Source organism: Varanus komodoensis, unplaced genomic scaffold, assembly GCF_004798865.1.
Source record: "Varanus komodoensis strain SLA01 unplaced genomic scaffold, ASM479886v1 scaffold8, whole genome shotgun sequence".
In the NCBI taxonomy this organism is placed as follows: domain Eukaryota; kingdom Metazoa; phylum Chordata; class Lepidosauria; order Squamata; family Varanidae; genus Varanus; species Varanus komodoensis.
This window is the reverse complement of record NW_025336481.1, coordinates 34679267-34699109: the sequence shown is the minus strand read 5'-3', so window position 1 is coordinate 34699109 and position 19843 is coordinate 34679267. Positions and strand designations below refer to the sequence as shown.

The following is a 19843-nucleotide window of genomic DNA, read 5'->3' as shown; positions in this document are numbered from 1 at the left end:
AATTGTAGCTGGTCTCAGATAACATTAAGAGTCCACATTTCAACAACCCAGCCCACACTCAACCCATCCTCAACCCTTGCATGTGGGTTATACCATTGCCTGAGCCCAGTCTATGTGTCTAAACAGCCATGAGTATGCTTCCACAAGAGTATGTATCCAAGAACAGCCAAAACCATTCCATACGAAAACACACCCCTTAAATAGTCTATGTAGATCTACAAACTGGTCTATGTTTGGGATGAGAGGTTCAACCCATATTACATGCACATATTATCAAATTAGTTTTTAGAGAACATTTTTAAAAGCAATTTTTCACATGGCAATGTTACATCAAGATTAGGGATCCATGCCATTTTTCCTGAGGTACATCTATGGAAAAACCCTGGTGGAATGGTTACAGATCCATCAGAAAGCATTGTCATATTCATTAAAAAAGGGTTTCAGAACTCCCGTCCAGGATAGCCACACCCTTTCCCTTCATCCACCAATCACTGGGGGGTTTCTTGGATTTTTTGCAGTTTTACCCCAGTCAAAAAGGTTAAAATGCCTCTCCTAAGCTTAGTATCCACCAGCAAGGGCTTTAAGCTAAAATATGATGATATTTTGACCCTACCCACTGCTGGAATGCATCCACAAAGAGCTTTCCTGGAATGAAATTTGGCCTTCTAGGGGGGCCTTCAGTACCCTTTTATTAAAGCACACCAATGGACCCTGTGATTACCAAAGCAAATGTAGCCCCCAGCTAGGTAGTATAATCAGACAAGTTCCTGATAATTCCCTGTTTTTCTGCTCTCAGCCAGTTCCCATATTTCCCCTTTACAATTTATTTCAAGTATTAGCGAATATGTATTTATTTTCACATTTATATTAATATTAGATACGTTTGGAGGCCTGTTCATTAGATCATTAATCACATTTCTAAAAATGACACTTGAACATTCACCTTGTTTTATTTCAGTTATGAGCTTTGAGTGTTGGCACAATACCTTTAATCAAAGTGGAATCTTATACTTACTATGAGATTAAAATGAACTTCTGTTCTTAAGCAAACATCTTAATGGGAGGGTCTTAGGAACACATCCAGACACAAGTAGTTACAGATGTGCTGCTTCTTTTTCAACTGAACAAAAGATTTGCCTGCAGGTGCTACTGGAAAGTCATTAAATTCAGGCTGAAAACTCCAACTTTAAAGAAATATACAGCACAGATATCTCTTGATTCATACATGTTTGGAAATGAGAAATGCAAAATGCATGCCCAAAGAAGGTGAAATTTGACAATAGGAGAGATAAAAAGTAATGTGCAAACAAAAAAAAATACTTCATGATGGGTGGTCATTTCATATACCAGAGATGTAGTTGTCTTAAAATGCTAGGAACAATAGATAGATGGCAAAAGAAGAAGGGGATGGCAGAGAATGAGGTGGTTAGTTGGAGTCACTGAAGCAGTTGGTGTGAGCTTGAGTGGACTCTGGGGGATGGTGGAAGACAGGAAGGCCTGGAGGAATGTTGTACATGGGGTCACAATGGGTCGGACACGACTTTGCAACTAACAACAACAAGTTGTTTTAAAACTCTTCAACTTTCTTCTGGCTATGATCTGTTTCCTTTCTTAAACACATAGTTTTAATGTGTACAAAAGAGCTATGAAAATGCAACAATAGAAGCATACTCTCTGATTATTAGTAACACAGATTTGAATGTTGATGTGTGACTACCCAACCAAGCGGAAACTCCTGCATGGCTGAAGATGACAGCCAGGCTGATTTCCAACTGGGCAGTTCTGCATAAATGTCTACTTGTAATTTAGTCATGCTATTCTACTTTTAACATGAAGCTGGTATAATTCTGCATTAGTAGTGAAACAAAAGTACTGCTAAACGGTACTGACCCACAGATGCTTTGGATGATAACTGATCTAGAGCAGGCCAGCAGCAATCTGGTTAAGGGATTTCACATTCTCAAATCTTGTCCAAGACTAAGTCTGCCATCACCATACAGACTGTCCTTAACCTTTAAGGCAACAGGTTCAGGTTCCTCAGGCAAAGCATCAGAGAACTGACACCCTTGCAAATGCACATACAAGGCCATCTCACTTTTCCTGACTGAGAAGACAGAATACCACCTTCAATGCTGGAGATGGTTAAATGTCACCCTTGTCTCAGCTGAAGGCTGTTTGTGTATTCATCATGCCAGTGGCACTATTTCTGCACACAACTGGATTCTGGCTTTTAGTGGCATTATATTTATACTTAATTTATACTGTTAAATTATATTGTTTTATATGATGTTATTTATTTATGTTTGTGAGCCACCCCGAAGCTTTAGCGAATGGGGCAGCATAGACGTTCCCTAAATAAATAAATAAAATATTCTCCTTTTCTGAAAGACTGCCCACATTTGGCAGACTTTTTTCCTATAACTTGGATTTACTTCAAGGAGAATAGGCAATATAGACAGTAGAATTGCAGCACTTAAAGCTCTGTCTTCTGGATATAACTTTCTACCTGATTCTTGCTGTTCAGGCTTCTGTTCCAGGACAATCTGCTTCCAGCTGGTCCATGGGCTCTACTGAAAGCACAATTAATTACATTCTATGAAGCATCAAAGGCCAATGCATTATATCTCACACTGAACTCTATAGGTTTTGCTTGTGAGTAAGCATATGTTGGATCAGGTTATAAAAGGATGTCATCTTATATGTATTCTAGAGGAACAACCATGTTAAGTCTGTGGCAGCAAAAACAACAGAGTCTTGCAGCACCTTAAAGACCAACATATCTATTCTGGTATAAGCATTTGTCAACTTTATCAAATGCATAACATGTCAGCTTCAAACTGACTGATCTATATTCATGTCTGCAGGGGTGGGTCAGGACATGCAAACAGTGATATCAGAACTGAAATGCAAAAAAATACCAGCAGTGATACGTAATTAGCTAAACAACTGCCATTTGTAAAACCTTGTTGATAACACAGACATCACTGCAATGGTGAGCCCATTAAGTTATTTGATTAAAAACCTTTTCCTTAGTCCAACCATAGGAAATAAGAGTTGAATTTCTTAATAAATTTCTGCTGAATTGAGTGTGTGTGAGAGAGAACAATGGAGGTATTTGAAAAGAATCCTGAGGCAAGGATTGACCTGGGGCTCAGCCCTTGATGCAAAGTGATAGAAGTGGTGTTTTTTAAAGGAATTTGGCAAATTTATGTGTAGGTTTTTTGAACATCCTGGCAGTTCTAAGACTAAATAGAACTTTCATATTCAGGGAAAGTATGATGAGGCTAAGAGCTGGGGATGACCATCATATATATCCTTCCTAGGAGAATCTGGCTAGTAAATGTGCAAAAGAGCTCCAGCATCTAAAATAGTGTGTGCAAGTTTGCATGGCAAAGTGCACCTACTAAAATGTTCCAAGTACAGGAACCCAGTGTTGTATTGCAGCTGGCCTTCCTACTGGCTACCGCATACCAGGCTCCCATCGTACAGCACCAGCCCTGCCATCAGGCACAGTGAGCGTCCTGAGATATTACACTGTACCATGCAGCTTGCCCTGCAAATTTTGCTGCCCTGAGGTGCAGCAGAAAGCACTGTCCAGTCAGCAGCACGGAAGTGACATTCAGTTGTTGGTCCGCTAGGGCTCTGAATGCTGACAGCAAGGGCGGGGACATCTCGTCTCAGCCTGGAAATTTTATTTATTTATGCATATATTTACTTGAACTTACTTCCCTTTACTGGTCTGTCCTTACTGGATCAGAATGCAAAGCACATTATAGAGAAGGAAAGTTAATGATGAGGTGGAATTTGAAGCTGGCAAGTGCATTCAGAACTGGGTGCCCTTTTCTTGGTAGAAAGTCAAAGAGAGGCATCAGCGCAAGGTGTAAATAAGGCTGACATACTGTGCAACTGCGTTGCAATATGCCTTGCTTCCAAAGATGCATCTTCCTGATGCCTAAGCGCACCTTCCTAAAACCGAGGCTGGTCGGACTCATGCGGTGGAGCGTCGCCCTGTCGCGAGCCGTTCAGCTCTATTGACTGTCAGGAAACGGACCGCACCGTTTATTATAGGCTGGCTGGGGGAGGAGGGGTAACGGGAATTTGGGAAGGAGGGAGAGCACATCTCGCGCTCGGCAGCCCGGCTCTCGCGAGGGTTCAGTCACGCCGCCGCTGCCCGAGCGGCTTCGCTGCCCCTGTCACTCGCGGAGCCAGCGCTATGGCAGCGCTGCGGGGTCTCCTGGGCTGGCGTCGTTGCCGCTTCTCCCGCGGCGGCCGCCCGGACCTGCCTAACCGCAGGCAGCTATGGAGTGTCAGGGCCGCGGAGGCCGGCGGAGACGGAGCGTCGCGGGGGCTGAGCGCGGCGGCCGCGGGGGCTGCTGGCGGGGCGCTCGCTTGGTTCTTCTGTCAGCACTTCTACGAGCGGCCCCGACAGCGAGAATTAGCGGAGCGGCGGCCGCCGACGCTTGCAGGCAGCCGAGGAGGAGGCGGAGGAGGAGCAGGCGAACCTGGCCGGGGACTGCTGCCCATCCCCGTAGCGGCTGCTGCCAAGGAGACGACGGTAGGTGTTGGACGAGGAGGACACCAAGGGAGAGACCGCCCCGCCTCGGCCTGCTCCTGTCTTCCCGGGGGCGGGGCCCGAGAGGATGGCTGCCTCGCTGGATGCTCTCGCTGAAGCAGGTGGAGGCGGGAAAGGGCCGGCGCGGTAGCCTAACAGCGGCGCCGCCGCCCCCGTCCCCGGGCAGCACTCTGTGCACTTAGAACGGTATCGAGCTAGGCAGAAATTCGGGATGAAGATGCTGCAGGGATGGCGCATGCTCTACCTGTTGAGTAGCTGCCTCTACTGCACCTGTAAAACGCACAAGCCTGTCCGAAAATAAAAGGAGAGAGCACGTTGGGCAGTACACAGTTTCGGTGGCGACCTGCCTTTCTGTCTCTGCAGTGCGGTCCTTTTGCTCTTGGTGGCGGGAACATTGCTTGGGTCAGCGTTTCTTATCCCAGCTGATGTTTGGAAAGGGGAAACAAGAGGAGTCGAGGAAACTGCCTACCAAGGATGCACTGTCCTTGGTGTAGTTCTCCTTCCTGGCCCGCTCTTTCTGTTTTTGGCAACGTCCTTGCTTGTCATCATTTGTCACAAGTTCTTTCAAACCGGATCCTTTCCTTGTATGGGTGAGAAAGTTCCATATAGGGAAGTAAATGTTATTTATTTATTTATTCAGTCATTCGAAGAAATGCTACTGGGCTCTTTGTTGAAAAGTTTCCTAGAGCAGTTTTGGTTTTTTGTTTTGTTTTGTTTTTTATCTCTCAAGATGTTCATACAAATCTGTTTCATTACACATGGGAAGTTGAGATTCATCACAACTTCCTACTGCAGTTGTGTGTGCAGCAACATAGACACATGTGCAATACAAGTGTGTTTCTCATCATACAAAATGCTTTCCATGCAGGAAATTAATTGTGTTATGAAGGGGTGGTAGTGTGCCCCCTACCACTTGCAGTAGTTCTAGAAACTGCTTTTTCACATGGGAGCTGCCATGCTCTCTGCTACACTAGTGTTTGGCTTTTATTTTCTTTACAAAACTCAAACAGGAGTTTCCCAATCTGACTCTTAACTGATATTGGCAAACTAATACTAACTTTTTTAAAAACCTGCTTTTTATGAAAGAAGTATATCAAATTGCCAGTTGATTTGTGTAAATAATTTTTAAACCTGAGCAGCTGGTGACAGTAGATCCATATTTTTGTTTACATAAGATGCCTATAAATACCTCAAGCAGATGAGATTTTCATTTGGTAGTTCATTGTGTACTTTCTGATTCTTACAAGTATCTGAAATATACAAGTATGTAACAATGGCTATTGAGCAAATCTAGACACAGTTTTGCTTGTCAAAAATGCTATACTTAACAATTTTGCACAGGATATTTATACTAAATAAGAGCAATCCAGGTAGCCATGGAATTTTTCATTATAATTTTTCAATTTAAATGCATCTTGTCTTCAATAGTATAAAACAGTTTCCTCTGTGATATTGCTACAATATGCTGTAGACAAAATGTTAGATGAACTGTTGCTACCCATGCTTCCATAACTTTTAGCCATCTCCAGTTTAGTTTGATCTTACTTGATTCTATCAGGTTGCTACAGAAATGCACATCTATTTCCTACTAACTGTTGCTTGTCTTACTATATTATCAAGCTCTCCATGTAACCTGTTCTCAATGGTAATTGTCCATTGGAACTGTTGGGGTGGAGGACAGAGCAGATGCTCAGCTCTACTAATGTTTCTGCAGAGGTGTAAGAAAGGACCATGTTTGGGACCAGGAAATACTGGATCAAATATACCTTGTTGCAGCAGCAAGTGGTGGGAGACAGCCAGGCAGTCACAGCCCCATTTACGCCAAATGTAGAGTGCCTCTGCTGTTCAGGATGATTTCCTCCTAACTGCTATAGCAACTTTAAGCCCCAGCTTTGATCTAATAGCCAGATATAAACCTAAAGAAACTAGGGAAGGGGGAGGCTTCCTTTATGAGAGAAAATTGTGAGGAAAAACTGCCTGTAACATTTTCAGGTTAAGAAGAGAGCTGGGTTGATACTTGGAGCCAGTAATGACATAGGAAGTAGCTAATATATGCCCCATAGCTAATAAGTGCCCTTAGAACATGCTTCTACCTGATTTTCAGCAACCTTCCAAGACCACAGCATTTAAGAAAGCCCATGGATCATCAGGAGCAACGGCTGCAATGGAAGAAAGGGATGAGGAAGTCATCTAATCATGCTGCCAGTGCATCTCTGAATCCAAATCAAGATCTATATATAGCCCCTTCTACTTCTGTGCTGAGAAAGGAGTTCGGCAAGGCTGTATACTGTCGCCCTGCCTATTTAACTTATATGCCGAGCACATCATGAGAAAGGTGGGGCTAGATGAATCACCAGTTGGAATTAAGATTGCTGGGAGAAATATCAACAACCTCAGATATGCAGATGATACCACTCTCATGCCAGAAAGTGAAGAGGAACTAAAGAGCCTCTTGATACGGGTGAAGGAGGAGAGTGCAAAAGTTGGCTTGAAACTTAACATTAAGAAAACTAAGATCATGGCATCCGGTCCTCTCACTACCTGGCAAATAGATGGGGAAGAAATGTAGGTAGTGACAGATTTTATTTTCCTGGGCTCCAAGATCACCACAACCAAGAAATTTAAAGATGCTTGCTCCTGGGGAGGAGAGCTATGGCAAATCTAGACAGCATACTAAAAAGCAGAGACATCACCCTGCCAACAAAAGTGTGTATAGTCAAGGCTATGGTTTTCCCAGTTGCAATGTATGGCTGTGAAAGCTGGACCATAAGGAAAGCTGAGTGCCGAAGGCTTGAGGCCTTTGAATTGTGGTGCTGGAGGAGACTCCTGCGAGTCCCTTGGACCACAAGGCGATCTAACCGGTCAGTTCTAGAGGAGAGCAACCCTGACTGCTCTTTAGAAGGCCGGATAGTGAAGATGAAACTCAAATACTTTGGCCACCTAATGAGAAGGAAGGTCTCCCTGGAGAAGAGCCTAATGTTGGGAACAATAGATGCCAAAAGAAGGAGGGGACGGCAGAGGATGAGGTGGCTAGATGGAGTCACTGAGGCAGTTGGTGTGAGCTTAAGTGGACTCCGGGAGATGGTGGAGGGCAGGAAGGCCTGGAGGAATGTTGTCCATGGGGTCGCAATGGGTCAGACATGACTTCGCGACTAACTACAACAACACTTCTGTGCATGATCAACATGCATATGTGCAGCAAGGTAGACCAGCAAAGGAGAATCCCTTCACTTTTGCAGTCAAAATGCTGGAAGATAAGAATACTGTGCCTATAACAGCCACTTGAGTTGCAACTGATAAGGACAGCTTCTGTCAGGTCCTAGCTTCTTATTTGCTATTTAGTATTTTTATTTTGGCATTTCTGTTTTCCATTGGTTTAAGTGTATATATGCTGCTGCTGCTGTTAGTGGCAAAGTTGTGTCCGATATATACATGGTTGCAAATTCGTTTAAAGTTGAGAAACACATACTTGCATCTTGCTGAAAGACTTCACTATCTGGTTGCTGTAACAGCTGATGTGCCTACCATTCTGTGTCTCAGGAGGACTTACAAATACTTGAGAGTACAGCAAAGAGACAACAGTCATTCTGTCTTCTGACTGCCTCTGTTGGTCCCCCCATCCTCATGCACCCGCATGTGTGCACACACTTTTTAAATTTCAGAGGCAAATATTTTATATGTGGAATATGAATGCATATCTCTGAAGGTGGGGAAAATGGGGATGATATGCAGGAAGTACAGCTCCTGGACATAATTCAAGATTCTTAGTTTCTTATACTGGAAGGAAATTTTACTGAAGCTATAGAATAATGATGCTGGGAACAAGGAATGAAAGTGCATTATTCCTGTGATGTCAGGGATGCTGTGCAAGAATTTAAGGAGTCCTACTGTACATGGCAAGAAGACTTCTAGATTCCCCATTGCTAGATCCAAAGGTACCGAATGATCTTGGCTAAATCATCAAGTACATTTCTCCTAATCTGATATTTTCCACTCTCAGATCATTTTAAAGCTCAATATGCATTGTTTACTTTTCTATTTTTGCTCTCACTGAAGATACTACAAACAGTCCTAACCTCTTTGAAATATGCATTTATTAGCATATGAATTTAGAAGTAGTGAACTACTCCCAACCAGTTAAGTGGGTTTCAGGCATGGGCCTTGGATGCTTTGTGAGCAGACATATTCAGCATTGGGATAAACTGATTCATTGACAAGTACAAGGAGTATGAAACTAGAAGCACTGGAACAACTTTCTGCCTGAAGGGATTATTAGGCCATCATACTTACATACAAGGTGACTACAGATCATAGAATCTTAGAGTTGGAAGGGACCTGAGAGCCATTGGGTCCAATCCCCTGTTCAGTGTAGAACTGCAGGTTAAACCATCCCTCTCAGATGACTGTCCAGTTGCATCTTGAATGCCTTTAGTGTGGGAGAACCCACAACCTCCCTAGGTAAATGGTCCCATTGTTGTACTGCTCAAAGGAATGTCTTCCTTTGTTGCCTGGCCTTCTTCCCATACATGTCATTTTTTGTTAGGGTTTCTTCTGTTCTTTTCTACACTTTTTCCTTGTTGGAATTGTTTGTGATTGTGCCTTTAGAATTTCCTTTAAAAAATGATTCTATAATTACAAGAAGAAGCCTTGCTTCCTCCTAGGATTCTAATCTCTTCCCTTTCCTCTCAGCATGGCTGTGAAAAGACCAGAAGCTTCAACTTTGCTTTAAATTAACTACAATTAAACTCCCATCTGAACACCAAACTGAATTAGAAAGTTTCTGATTGAAGGGACTATTAGGCCATCATAATTTTAATCGTAACTTTAGTTAGTGGAAATATGTCAGTATCAGTATTGCTTGCTGTTCTGTACTGTTTTTCTGGAACCATCCATATTGGCATATAAAAATTCAGAAAAGGAAAATTATAAACAGGTAAAGAAAGTGAGAAGTATCCAATGCTGACTGCACGGAATCTTCTGCTAGTAAGATGGGAAGCTAGTGCTTCATAAGGCAATTGGAAAGAGCAGAAAGGCTTATTTCCAAACTGGGAACAAGTTAATGGAACTCAGTGAAGGAAGCTTTGCTGACCTGTCCTGTTCTAGAGGGAAACATTTCTGTTCATTTCCAGAGCTGCTTTCCAAAACACTAGTTATTTTTCCACTAGAGACAGGGCCTGTGGATGCAATGGAACAAGTGTAGGCACAGTAGCAGTATCAGATACTATTCATAGTAAAATGTTAAAAACCTTAAAACTATAACAGCAATTTGAAACCCAAATTAAAAGCTTCAAAAACCATGGTATAGAAGAGTCATGGCTTCATAAACCATGATGGGGTGTGGCTGATCTGAACTGGAAGCAAATCCATTCAGGCTCCTCAAAATCATGCTGGAGGGGAAGGGGGCAGAAGGGAAGTCAAATGAAAGACTAGGCTTATTTTTGATCATGCTAAACTTTGATTTAATGTTTTGCTCAAACCAGCCCGTTTTCTTAAAAACTATGTATTTTTTTTTCAGTGCTTTTTTTGTAAGAAAAAAGGTGCCGGAACTCATGAAATTATTTACCTTCCACACGTAGTCAATCACCGTACACACACCCACACACATCAGTTGTGTAACAAAACATAATGGTCGCCGCCCGCAGTAAGCACTCAGCGCGCGACCACATGACCAATCACAAGCTGAGCAGTGCCATCACAACCAGTGTGGATGAAGTACGCATGCATCGGATTCGACACACAAGCAGCCTGTATGCACCGTTTTCATGATTTTGCCGCCGACCTGCTACGGTCAACAGGGCGATTCAAATCCACGTGGACCAAACATCAAATTTTTAAAAGTTACTTTTAAAACTTGGAAAATCTGTTGAAAAATGGTGCCAGAACTCCATTCTGGTGCATTCTATGACCAAAAAGAGCACTGGTTTTTGTCTCTGCTAAAGTGTTACATGTAGAATTTGTTTATGATGCAAATGTATCTTGAATAAATCCTGCTGAGAAGTGCTGACCTGGAAATGTAGGACAAAGATTTTGTCCTTGGAATTTTGGAATGTTCAGAAGTATGTGTGAATATGTTCCACAATGCATGATAGGATTTGTTGTTGTCATAGTGTGGGTCACAAAATAGGAAATAGTTTGGCAGCAAGGGGTTAAAACAGAGGAGGGCATTTCTGTCATCCTTCACAATTAGTTATACTGGCTAGGACTAATGGGACCTGCAGTCCAACAACATCAGCAAGGTGTTAAATTGTTCAATTCTGCATTAAGATATTGTGACAAGGTAGATATTGCAAGACCACATAACAGTGTTTAATAGAAGTTTCACTGACCAAAATAAGGATTTTCTAGTGCAGGGCAAATGTATGGTACATCTGTAGAGAGTGTGGCAGATGACTAGTCAAGAGTGTTTAGAGAATGTGATATAGTTGACCCAAATCTTTTTTGCCTTCCAAGTTATGATAAAAAACATTATAAAATTAGTTCTATTTTAAAATATGCATATAAAATATAACAATTCAAGATGATCAGACAACAGGACTTCTAGTATTGTCCACTTTACAATTTGGTAAGCACCAAAACAGTTTTGTCTGCTTTGGGATTTTCCCACAGTAAGAATTTGATGTTTAACCTTTTGGCCACCCAGCATGCAAACAAAATTATACCCCTTTTATCTACTTGGGAGCATATTATATTAGCCTGGGGCTGAGTAAAGCACAACTTTTGAAATTGTTTTCTTTTTCTCCATTTCCTTTATTTTTATAGAGTCACACCAATGTCAAATAAATGTACTCTGTATCAAAGAATGTGAAAATTGCTCATTCATTTTTTTAAATCTTCTATAATTAACTTACATAAAAGTTTTAAGAACGTGCTTGAAGGTTGAACATGATAACATCTTACGGAATTTGGGGAAAATATATTCTATAATATATGTGTTTACACTTTTGATTCAAGTGTAAAAATCAGTTTAATCATCAACATTGCTCCCATCACCTCAGATTAGTTGTTGGTAGTACCATTTTTATAATAGTTTTTAAAAAAAAAAATTCATTGTACAGTGTTTTTATGAGACTCTCAACCAAATTCTCTTATCCCTTTGGAATGAATCCCTTTGGAATTAATGTAGGATAAATAATTCAGTTTTGCAAATATTTTGACAGGCTCATTTGTAGATATTGGCAGGGGGATAAAATAGAATGTGTGGTTTAGACATTTGAAAATGAATATAATTGTTGAGTTACATCCTTCAGCCACTGTTGGCATCAGTTTCCATGCATTAGGATCTTTTATCTAGTGTTCAGCCCTTCCTCCGTGGGAAAATCACTTTTTTTTCTTTTTTTCTTTTTGGCTTTAGAGCGAAGCAGAGGAATTGCTGACCTTAAGGAAACATGAGAGCAACTCTTGGCAATGAACCATTTGTTTCTTCTCTCTTTTTTTTCAATCTAGGAAAAAAATGATGTCATGCTTTACTAGATTTTAACTAAATGTAAGGCCTAGCTAGAGCTTAGTTACAACTTTAAAATATATGAAAGGGAATCTATAGCAATACTATGACTGTGCTTTCTGCAAAATGAATTTTAGTTCCTTATATATGTTCTCAGTAAGATTGTTGGCTGATTAAACGCATTTTAGTAAATAATATAATTTTAATACATATGTACTTGAATAGTGTTTCTGAAGAAAATAGCATTTTGGGAAAATATATTTCCCAGTGTGGATTTATGATATATGTATATGCTATAGCAGCTACAATGTTAGAAGATGCATAGAAAGAAAGATGCCTCTCCTAAAACATTTCTTGCCTCCTAAAAGATTTCTTGTGTAATTTTGAAATTATGAAAAATTAAAATAATTGTAAACATTTGAAAATGTGCTGTAATGATTGACTAGGAACACTGTTTTAATTGATCAAAAGGATTTAAATTATTAAGGAAACCAGACTTCTTTCTCCAGTTTAGCATGATGGATACTCCTTGAGTTATTCCACATCAGACAGCTGCCTAATCTGTTTAATTGATCTGGTGAATCATATCATAAGAGTGTGACACCATAATCAGCACAGATCTGCTGGCAGAGAGGCCCAAAATGGGCAGCAATTGGGGAGGAGTAAGCTTAAGCTCCCTCAGACACCATTTCTAACCACTGTACCGATGTAACTTATGAAAAATACAGTATTTTTTTAAGACTCCCTTTGAGGAGCCAAGATTTGCTGCTGTGTGCTTTTCCTCCTACAATTCCTAACAAAGAGCCTGCACTTCTGATGATAAGCTGCTATATCTCTCTGTCCTCTTCTTGGGCACACTTTTAGTATACCAGGGTGATCTGGTGTACTCAAAGTAATGGCAAAGGTGGTGGCAAAAAGGAATTTGGCACAAATAGGAAGCCCTTTGCACAGGCCGGATCAAAATAAGTAAAGGAAGAATAAGTTGTTATCATAAACTTTATAATAGGGACAGGTAATTTTCTGCCTGCAGATATTTTTGACTGCAGCATTCATAAGCTCCACACACCGTTGTCAGTGGTCAGTTATATTGGGAATTATAGTCCAAAACATCTGGAGGGCACAAGTTTCCCTACCCCCTGCCTTTCAACTACACCTCAAAGACTTCAGATATCTAAGTGGAGATTCTGCTATATTTCTCCAGCTGAGAATGTGGGACTAATGTTCCACAAACAAGTGAGCAAAGGGGGTGAGGAGAATACCTCACATGATTGCAGTGTATATCTTACTCCAACCACTGTATCCTTGCAAGACATTGGAATACAGTGCAAATGGACAGACCCTATGGTTTGCATGTGTTTGTGAACACCATTTTCTAAAATGGATATCTGCTGCAGCACATATGTTATGACTCATGGCACATGCATCCATAAAACATGTAGAAACTACGGCATGGTTTATGAGATAGGTCTATCCAGTCTTTTAAAAATCTAGACCATTTCTTCTATGTCATCCAATATAGTTTCCTACAGAATGGGAAAGGTGGTGCTAGCCAAACGTGCGGCCTTTTGTTTTGCAGGATTACATGGTACAGCAAACTAGCTACTGTATACAGGGTTCCAGTACAACTCCTTGCGGGAGGGATAAGTATTGTTTCAGTCACTACAGTCTCTTTTCTCAAAAGGAAGAGGCAGGCAGAAAGAAGGCAAATTGGAAAAGCGACCAGACGACAACATTCTTTTTTCCTGCACTAACACTTATTGCGCTTCTGAATCCAGAGACTATGTGCTACAGGTGCAGACTGCTATTCATGATTGTCTGTGCTCTTTACAGGTAGCCCTTTGATCACATACCAAAGCAAGAAATTTTCCCCACTTCCACTTTGGTTCAGACAACAAGTGAAGCCTACTGCCATACTAGCTATGACCAGGGTGATTCCAGTTGTTCCTCTTGTTCTGGCTGCTGTACTTTGCATACTGATTGATGCACTGATGTAACAGGTGAAGCCATAGTACAATGTTGCTCAATGAGCCTGTAATTTTGCTGTCATGCAACTTTCAAAGGCAGAGAAACCTTGCTACAACAAGAAGAATGACAAACCACTTTTTCTATCCTGCTTCCAGTATGCATCCAACCTAAATGCAGTTCAGTAAAAGTGTTTACTTTGTTATACCTGCTGTTTCTTCATTAACAGGATTAACAGAGAGAAATCCTCCTCCACCTCTCTGTCCGAGGTTTTACATCCAGCCACAGACTGAGGGGATTGAGTATGAGAAGGCTTGTGGGCTTTCCTGCTACCAGTCACCTGGGCTCCAATGTAGAGTTAAATCTCATGAGCTTCCTAGTTACTGCTGACGTAATGAACCATAGAGTCAGTCACCATGGGGTACAAGGATAATATGGACAACAAAGTATTTTAGGATTATAACTAGCAGGCCCGAGCAATCAACCAAAGGAACATGGTGGAAGGCAATTAATAGAAATTAATAGTGTAGTGATTAATAGAAATGAGGCAGGATCCACATAGTATAAAAGACACTATGTGAGAACCAGGCAATAGGGCAATGCAATGTCCCCCCAGTATGCTCATACTCAGAGTTGCTCAAAGTTGACTTCCAACTTTGTCTATTGGAAGTCAACACCTAGAGTTTGAACCTGGCACCATGTGTAAATAAGCTAAGGCTCTTATGGCACCTTCTTGATCCTGGCATATATGGCTAAGTCTGTGGGCCAGCAGCTGAAGGGTGACATGCCCAGTGCAGTGTCCATCCCTCTTCTGTTGCTGAGGCAAGCACACCTGTGCAAAATGTAATCTATGCGTTCTACTTCTTCCTGCTCCATTTCTTTTGCATCTGATATGGCTGTTGCTGGTAAGGCATGCAAAAGGTGAGCTTGGCTTTAATTCTACCCTTCTCCTGGTGGGAGTTAAACCTGTTACTGTGTCCCAATCTGGTGCTCTCTTCAGTAAGGTATCAGCAGATGCTCCTCTGACAGTGTAGTTGCAGATCTCATTATTGCTTACTATAGTTCTTCCCTGGCAGAAAGATTCCCATCACTCCATAGCATTGGTTTCTTTAATGCCTGAATGATGCAGGAGCAAGTGATGCTGACCTCATACTGCTCCATGAATGGTATGGCACTGGAGGAGTAGCTGGGGGAATGGCTACAACTGTGATGGTATGCTATTGTTATCTGCACAACTTTTCCGCTGGGTGTGCATAGGACTATGACTACACTATCATGACTGTACACTAGTATAAACTATCTGCTAACATGGTAAAGACTGCTCCTTCTAGGGCAAGGATTACTCAAAATTCAAAGCATAATATGAAAAGGTTCATTTGAATAATTTTGTTGATTTTGTTTTATTTTGTGAACAAACAAAATGTCAAGTATAAAAGCCTTTCTCATTTGAATTCTGTTAAAGAGCTGCTTATCATATTGATATTTAAATTAATTGTCCTAACTTGTCCTGCAAGTTATTTAAGTTAATTTGATATTTAAGTTATTTGTTCTAATTCTAATATATCAGAGTTAGAAGTTATAGAGTTGGTCAAGTAAGTTAGTTGACAATAAGATTGTTGAGGTTAGTTTATTTGCATACTAAAACGATCTGTATTCCTTGAGCAGCAATATTATACAAACTTACTGGGAATAAATTACATAGAAGTAGGAGTTACTTAAGCTTGCAAACAAGTGTAACTATTCCACAGAAGAATTGCATTTGTTCTGGGAAAAGATACATAATTTGTTGTCAAAATTAACTTTTTTCTGTCATAATAATGTTGAATACATTGGGCAATACTTTCTGAAATGGTTTAATGTACACCTGCATTTAAAAAGGTCTCTGTACTTTTTATTCACTGAGTTCATTCGCACAACATGGATAACCTGTTTTGAGTAAGTAGCCAGAGTTAGTCATGTCATCTGATGCCTGTTTCACCCATGGTGGCTTATTTTTGTTTTTGTTTCGTTTTTCCAAAAAAGCTACCTTGATAACACTCAAGCTTTACTGGTTGCTTTAACCATGGTTAATTGCTATACTATGTGAAAAGCAAGGGCAGCCAAGGTGCAGCAAGTAACAACTGTTGAGGTTTTCCTAAAGTGGCTCAAAATATTCTCCTGCCCTTGAAAACTGTCAAAAGGCAAAGTACACTTTTGCACTTTCCCGAACACTTGGAAGTATTGGGGAAACTTGCAAAATATACTTCACTCTGAAGATTGTCAGGATATGAGAAAGAAAGATTAAGACCTTGCTGCAAAATGGGGTATGAATCACACCATCCTTTTTTCACAAGCAGAGATTGCTCATTCCTTTGCTTTGCCTTAGCATCTTGCATTTTGATATCTGTCAGAAGAAACCAAAAAGACCCCATTTGGAGTCTTTTTGGGATAGTATTCAGGATTGGTACCTGGTACACTTGAGCAGCAGATACCTCTTAGGACATTGCCACAGTTGAGCTTTCAAATTCCTGACATTCTCTCCAAGGTGCCACTGAGGTTCTTGGGCAGAGCTGTCAGTGAGTGCCAAAATGATGATTGCAAAAGCAGGTTGCAAAGCTTTCAAGCCAGCTTTCACAGTTTCTTGGTTGGGAAAATATAAAGTGCAAAATAGCTGCAGCAATCTGAAAAGAGCTTATGATGCTGGTGGTGAAGGCAGTTAGCCAATGCCATCTTGCCCCCAAGTGGCATTTGGGCATTTGCATGTGGGCTGGCACTCATGGATGTCTGGGCAAGCATGGCAAGAACAGCAAGTTTTTTGCCCGTACTTTTCAAGAAGCCCAGTAGCAGCCCATAATGGGTTGTTGTGTCATGTGAACCCAGTCCAGAGAGAGAGAAAATTGGTGATTTGGGGAATAGTCTAGATCCAAACACTAAACTAAAATTTCTTCCAAACAGTGAGATAGTGGCTTTACTTAGAGGTTTGTGACAGTTTTCTTGAGAGAAATGATTCTGTCCAGCTTTGTAAAGGTGCTGAGCTATAACATGATACAGCATCACTGTAAGATTGCCAAAAAGATTAGTAAACACAAGTCTTAACATCTTTTGATAGGGATATGCTTTCATGAAAGTTTTTTTTTTTTTGAGGTTTGCCGCTAATTACTAAGAGATTTGGATCAGATAATCTCTAAAAGTAAGAATAGAAACTGGACCCTTATTGACTCTTACCCATTACCTCACCACTGCTTTTGTCCTTTCCTGGATCTCATTGCATGGTCTATCAGGTGTGATTTCCATTATGTTTCACAAAAATGTTTGAATCTGCATGACATGGGCACACTTTTGCCAGAGCAACACACATTTGCAGCAGCCTTAAATCTGATACAGGGTGGGAGGCAAGTTCTTTCTCTGCAGTATTTTACGAGCTGCTTTATAGGAAAAACAGAAATTAGTTCTGTTTAAGTCATTTTGTGGCATCCAGACAGCACACTTGTCAGCAGGTTTCCTGACTGATTGACTGTCCCTTCAAGTGTAACCAGACTATATATATGTATAATGATAGTTCATAATAATTAAAATTCCCTGTGTAATAGCAGCTGTTTTTATAGTGAAATAGAATATACACAGTTGACTACCATGTTGTCATACAGCTGAATTAGGTTAGCATACGAGAGGGAGGAAAAATAATAATAATTGTGTGATCAAGGAAGAATGTTTGCGGGACTGGAGGTGAAGAGAAGGTGAGCCAGTTAGAATGTGAGACAGACAGAGATTGTGAGGCAGAGCTAAAAGAATCACAATAATTGAAAGAACTAATACACTCATGGCTTCTTTTGTCTTTTAAAAAGTTCACAGAAAGCAGACCAGGTTATGAAGATTTGGATCTGTATGCAACTTCCCGGGAGCAGCGGTTTCGTATGTTTGCCAGTTTAGAATTTGAAGGGCAGCTATTTATGACACCATATGATTTCATTCAATCTGTTACAAATGATGAACCAAGACGTAAGTATGGCTTTACCTCCACAATGTGACAGTTACAATTAAAGTTTACAAATTATTGTTTTCACTTCTGTATTAGTATTCTCAAATGTGAACTCAATGAGCTTTGGCATATCAAGGGAGAAAAATGGAAATATTACTGGTCTCATGATTTCTATAAGGCACAAAAAGTGTTAAAAACTTAAATTGCTATATGGCAGATGTTGTCTATGAAAAAATAGACAGATCCATGCCCCAGACAAGCTTGGAGTCAACTGAAAGAGAAGAGGGAGAAATAAAGATAGGGAAGGATGCATGAAGTCTATTGTAATTATGCATATCTAGCTTGGTTATAACTGGGAATGGGGATTACAGGATTAAGCATGTTTAAACAGAAAAAAGTCCAACAATTCCCAGCATTCCCAAACCAGTCTGTGGTATGCTAAGAATTGTGGAAAATATCGTTTTAGAAAGAAGAATAAAAAGGTAGCACCATGTATATGTGCAGAATATGGATTTTTCAGAAATCAGCCCTTTAAACAGAAGTAGTTCAATACATTTTCTATATAGAAAACTAAACTCTAAGCAATCTGTTTTTGTATTAAGTTCAATGTGCTGGTTTTAAGTATTTGAAAAGACTTCCTTTCCTTGCACCAATTAATTTGGGACAGCTTGCTATTCTGTCAGAGTGAAAGCAAAGGACAGTAGCACTCAGAAGTCAGGCCTTTGTACTTTGATATTCCTAAACTCTGGAAGTTTGGACATCCCTGCCTGAGGTGGTTTGGAAATCTTTCTCTTTATTAGGATTCTGGAAAAAATGGAAAATGCATCTTTTCCACAAGTTTATTCATGCATCTGCTTCTGTGATGGAGTTCAGTCTAAAGGTTCTCAGAGTGGTAAAAATGAATAAAAATACAATAAAACAAAATCAAAACATAACAAAAATAAAACAACCAAGAATAATAGGTTAATATCAGGTTGGGCTAAGGTATCAGACTGAAACAGTAAGATATAAAATGACCAGGCAAATTAAAAAGTTGTTCATGTGAGACTAAAAAGACAGACTTGGTGTCAGGCAGGCCTTCTTTGGAGAGTATTCCAAATTGGGATGCCAACAGCTGAGAAGGCCCAATCTCATGTAACAGGCTACCTCATCTCTGAGGACCTGAGAACCAAAAGAAAGATTTCTATGGAAGATTTTTAGTGCCTGGGTAAGTAATTGAAGAGGCATCTTTCCTCACTGTATCCTTGATGAATCAAATGCAACAATTTCATGGAGGATAAGGCTATCACAGGAGATAGATGTGGAGGATGAATGTAGGTCTTGCTTGGGTCTGAGGAAAATGCCTCCTCTGAAGCCAAAATTTGCACTGGGAGAAAATCTCCTGTTGGAGCCATTAGTGATTAAAAATGCTGAGACTGAAGTGCTTTGTGTATTCTTTATACATTTTGAACAATTAAATATATATTTCACTCAGTTTAGAATAATCCTATAAAGTTATGTTAATTCTAACTAATGTAGCATAAGCTAAAGAAGTTGTTTCTCTGTTATTGTAGGTAATATTGATATATATATATCAACATGTACTCACACCATTGAGTCTACACAGCCAGCCCAGCAATCAGAACTAAGACATAACTGAGACGTTGTCATAAAGGACAGCATATAAATGTTTTAAATAAATAATCCAAATAAGGCATCCAGTGAATATGTGGTGAAAAAATGTCTGTGAGAGATCATTTCAACAGTCCCATTTCCACAGAGAAAACAATGGTGCTGGACATTCCAGTTTTTGGTCTGAGGCCATAGCATTGTTTACAGCCAACTGTGACCGTAGGTTTCAGGTCACTACTACATACAGGGAACCAAATGTTTCTCAGTTGGTCTTCAGCCTTTTCCTGAGAATTACCTC

At 40.4% G+C, this 19843-nt stretch overlaps 1 protein-coding gene across 2 annotated transcripts in view; it reads left to right on the top strand.

Moving 5' to 3' along the window:
* Positions 1-4175: 4175 nt before the first annotated feature.
* Positions 4176-19843, top strand: part of MICU3 (mitochondrial calcium uptake family member 3) — a 50850-nt gene continuing 35182 nt past the window's right edge. Inside the window, exons 1-2 of one of the 2 annotated variants that reach the window (XM_044455213.1) lie at positions 4176-4555; positions 17801-17954. In XM_044455213.1, coding sequence (XP_044311148.1) covers positions 4214-4555; positions 17801-17954 — 496 coding nt within the window. In that variant the 5' untranslated portion in view covers positions 4176-4213. The remainder of the gene's footprint in view (positions 4556-17800; positions 17955-19843) is intronic. The other variant, XM_044455212.1, reaches the window with a different exon arrangement.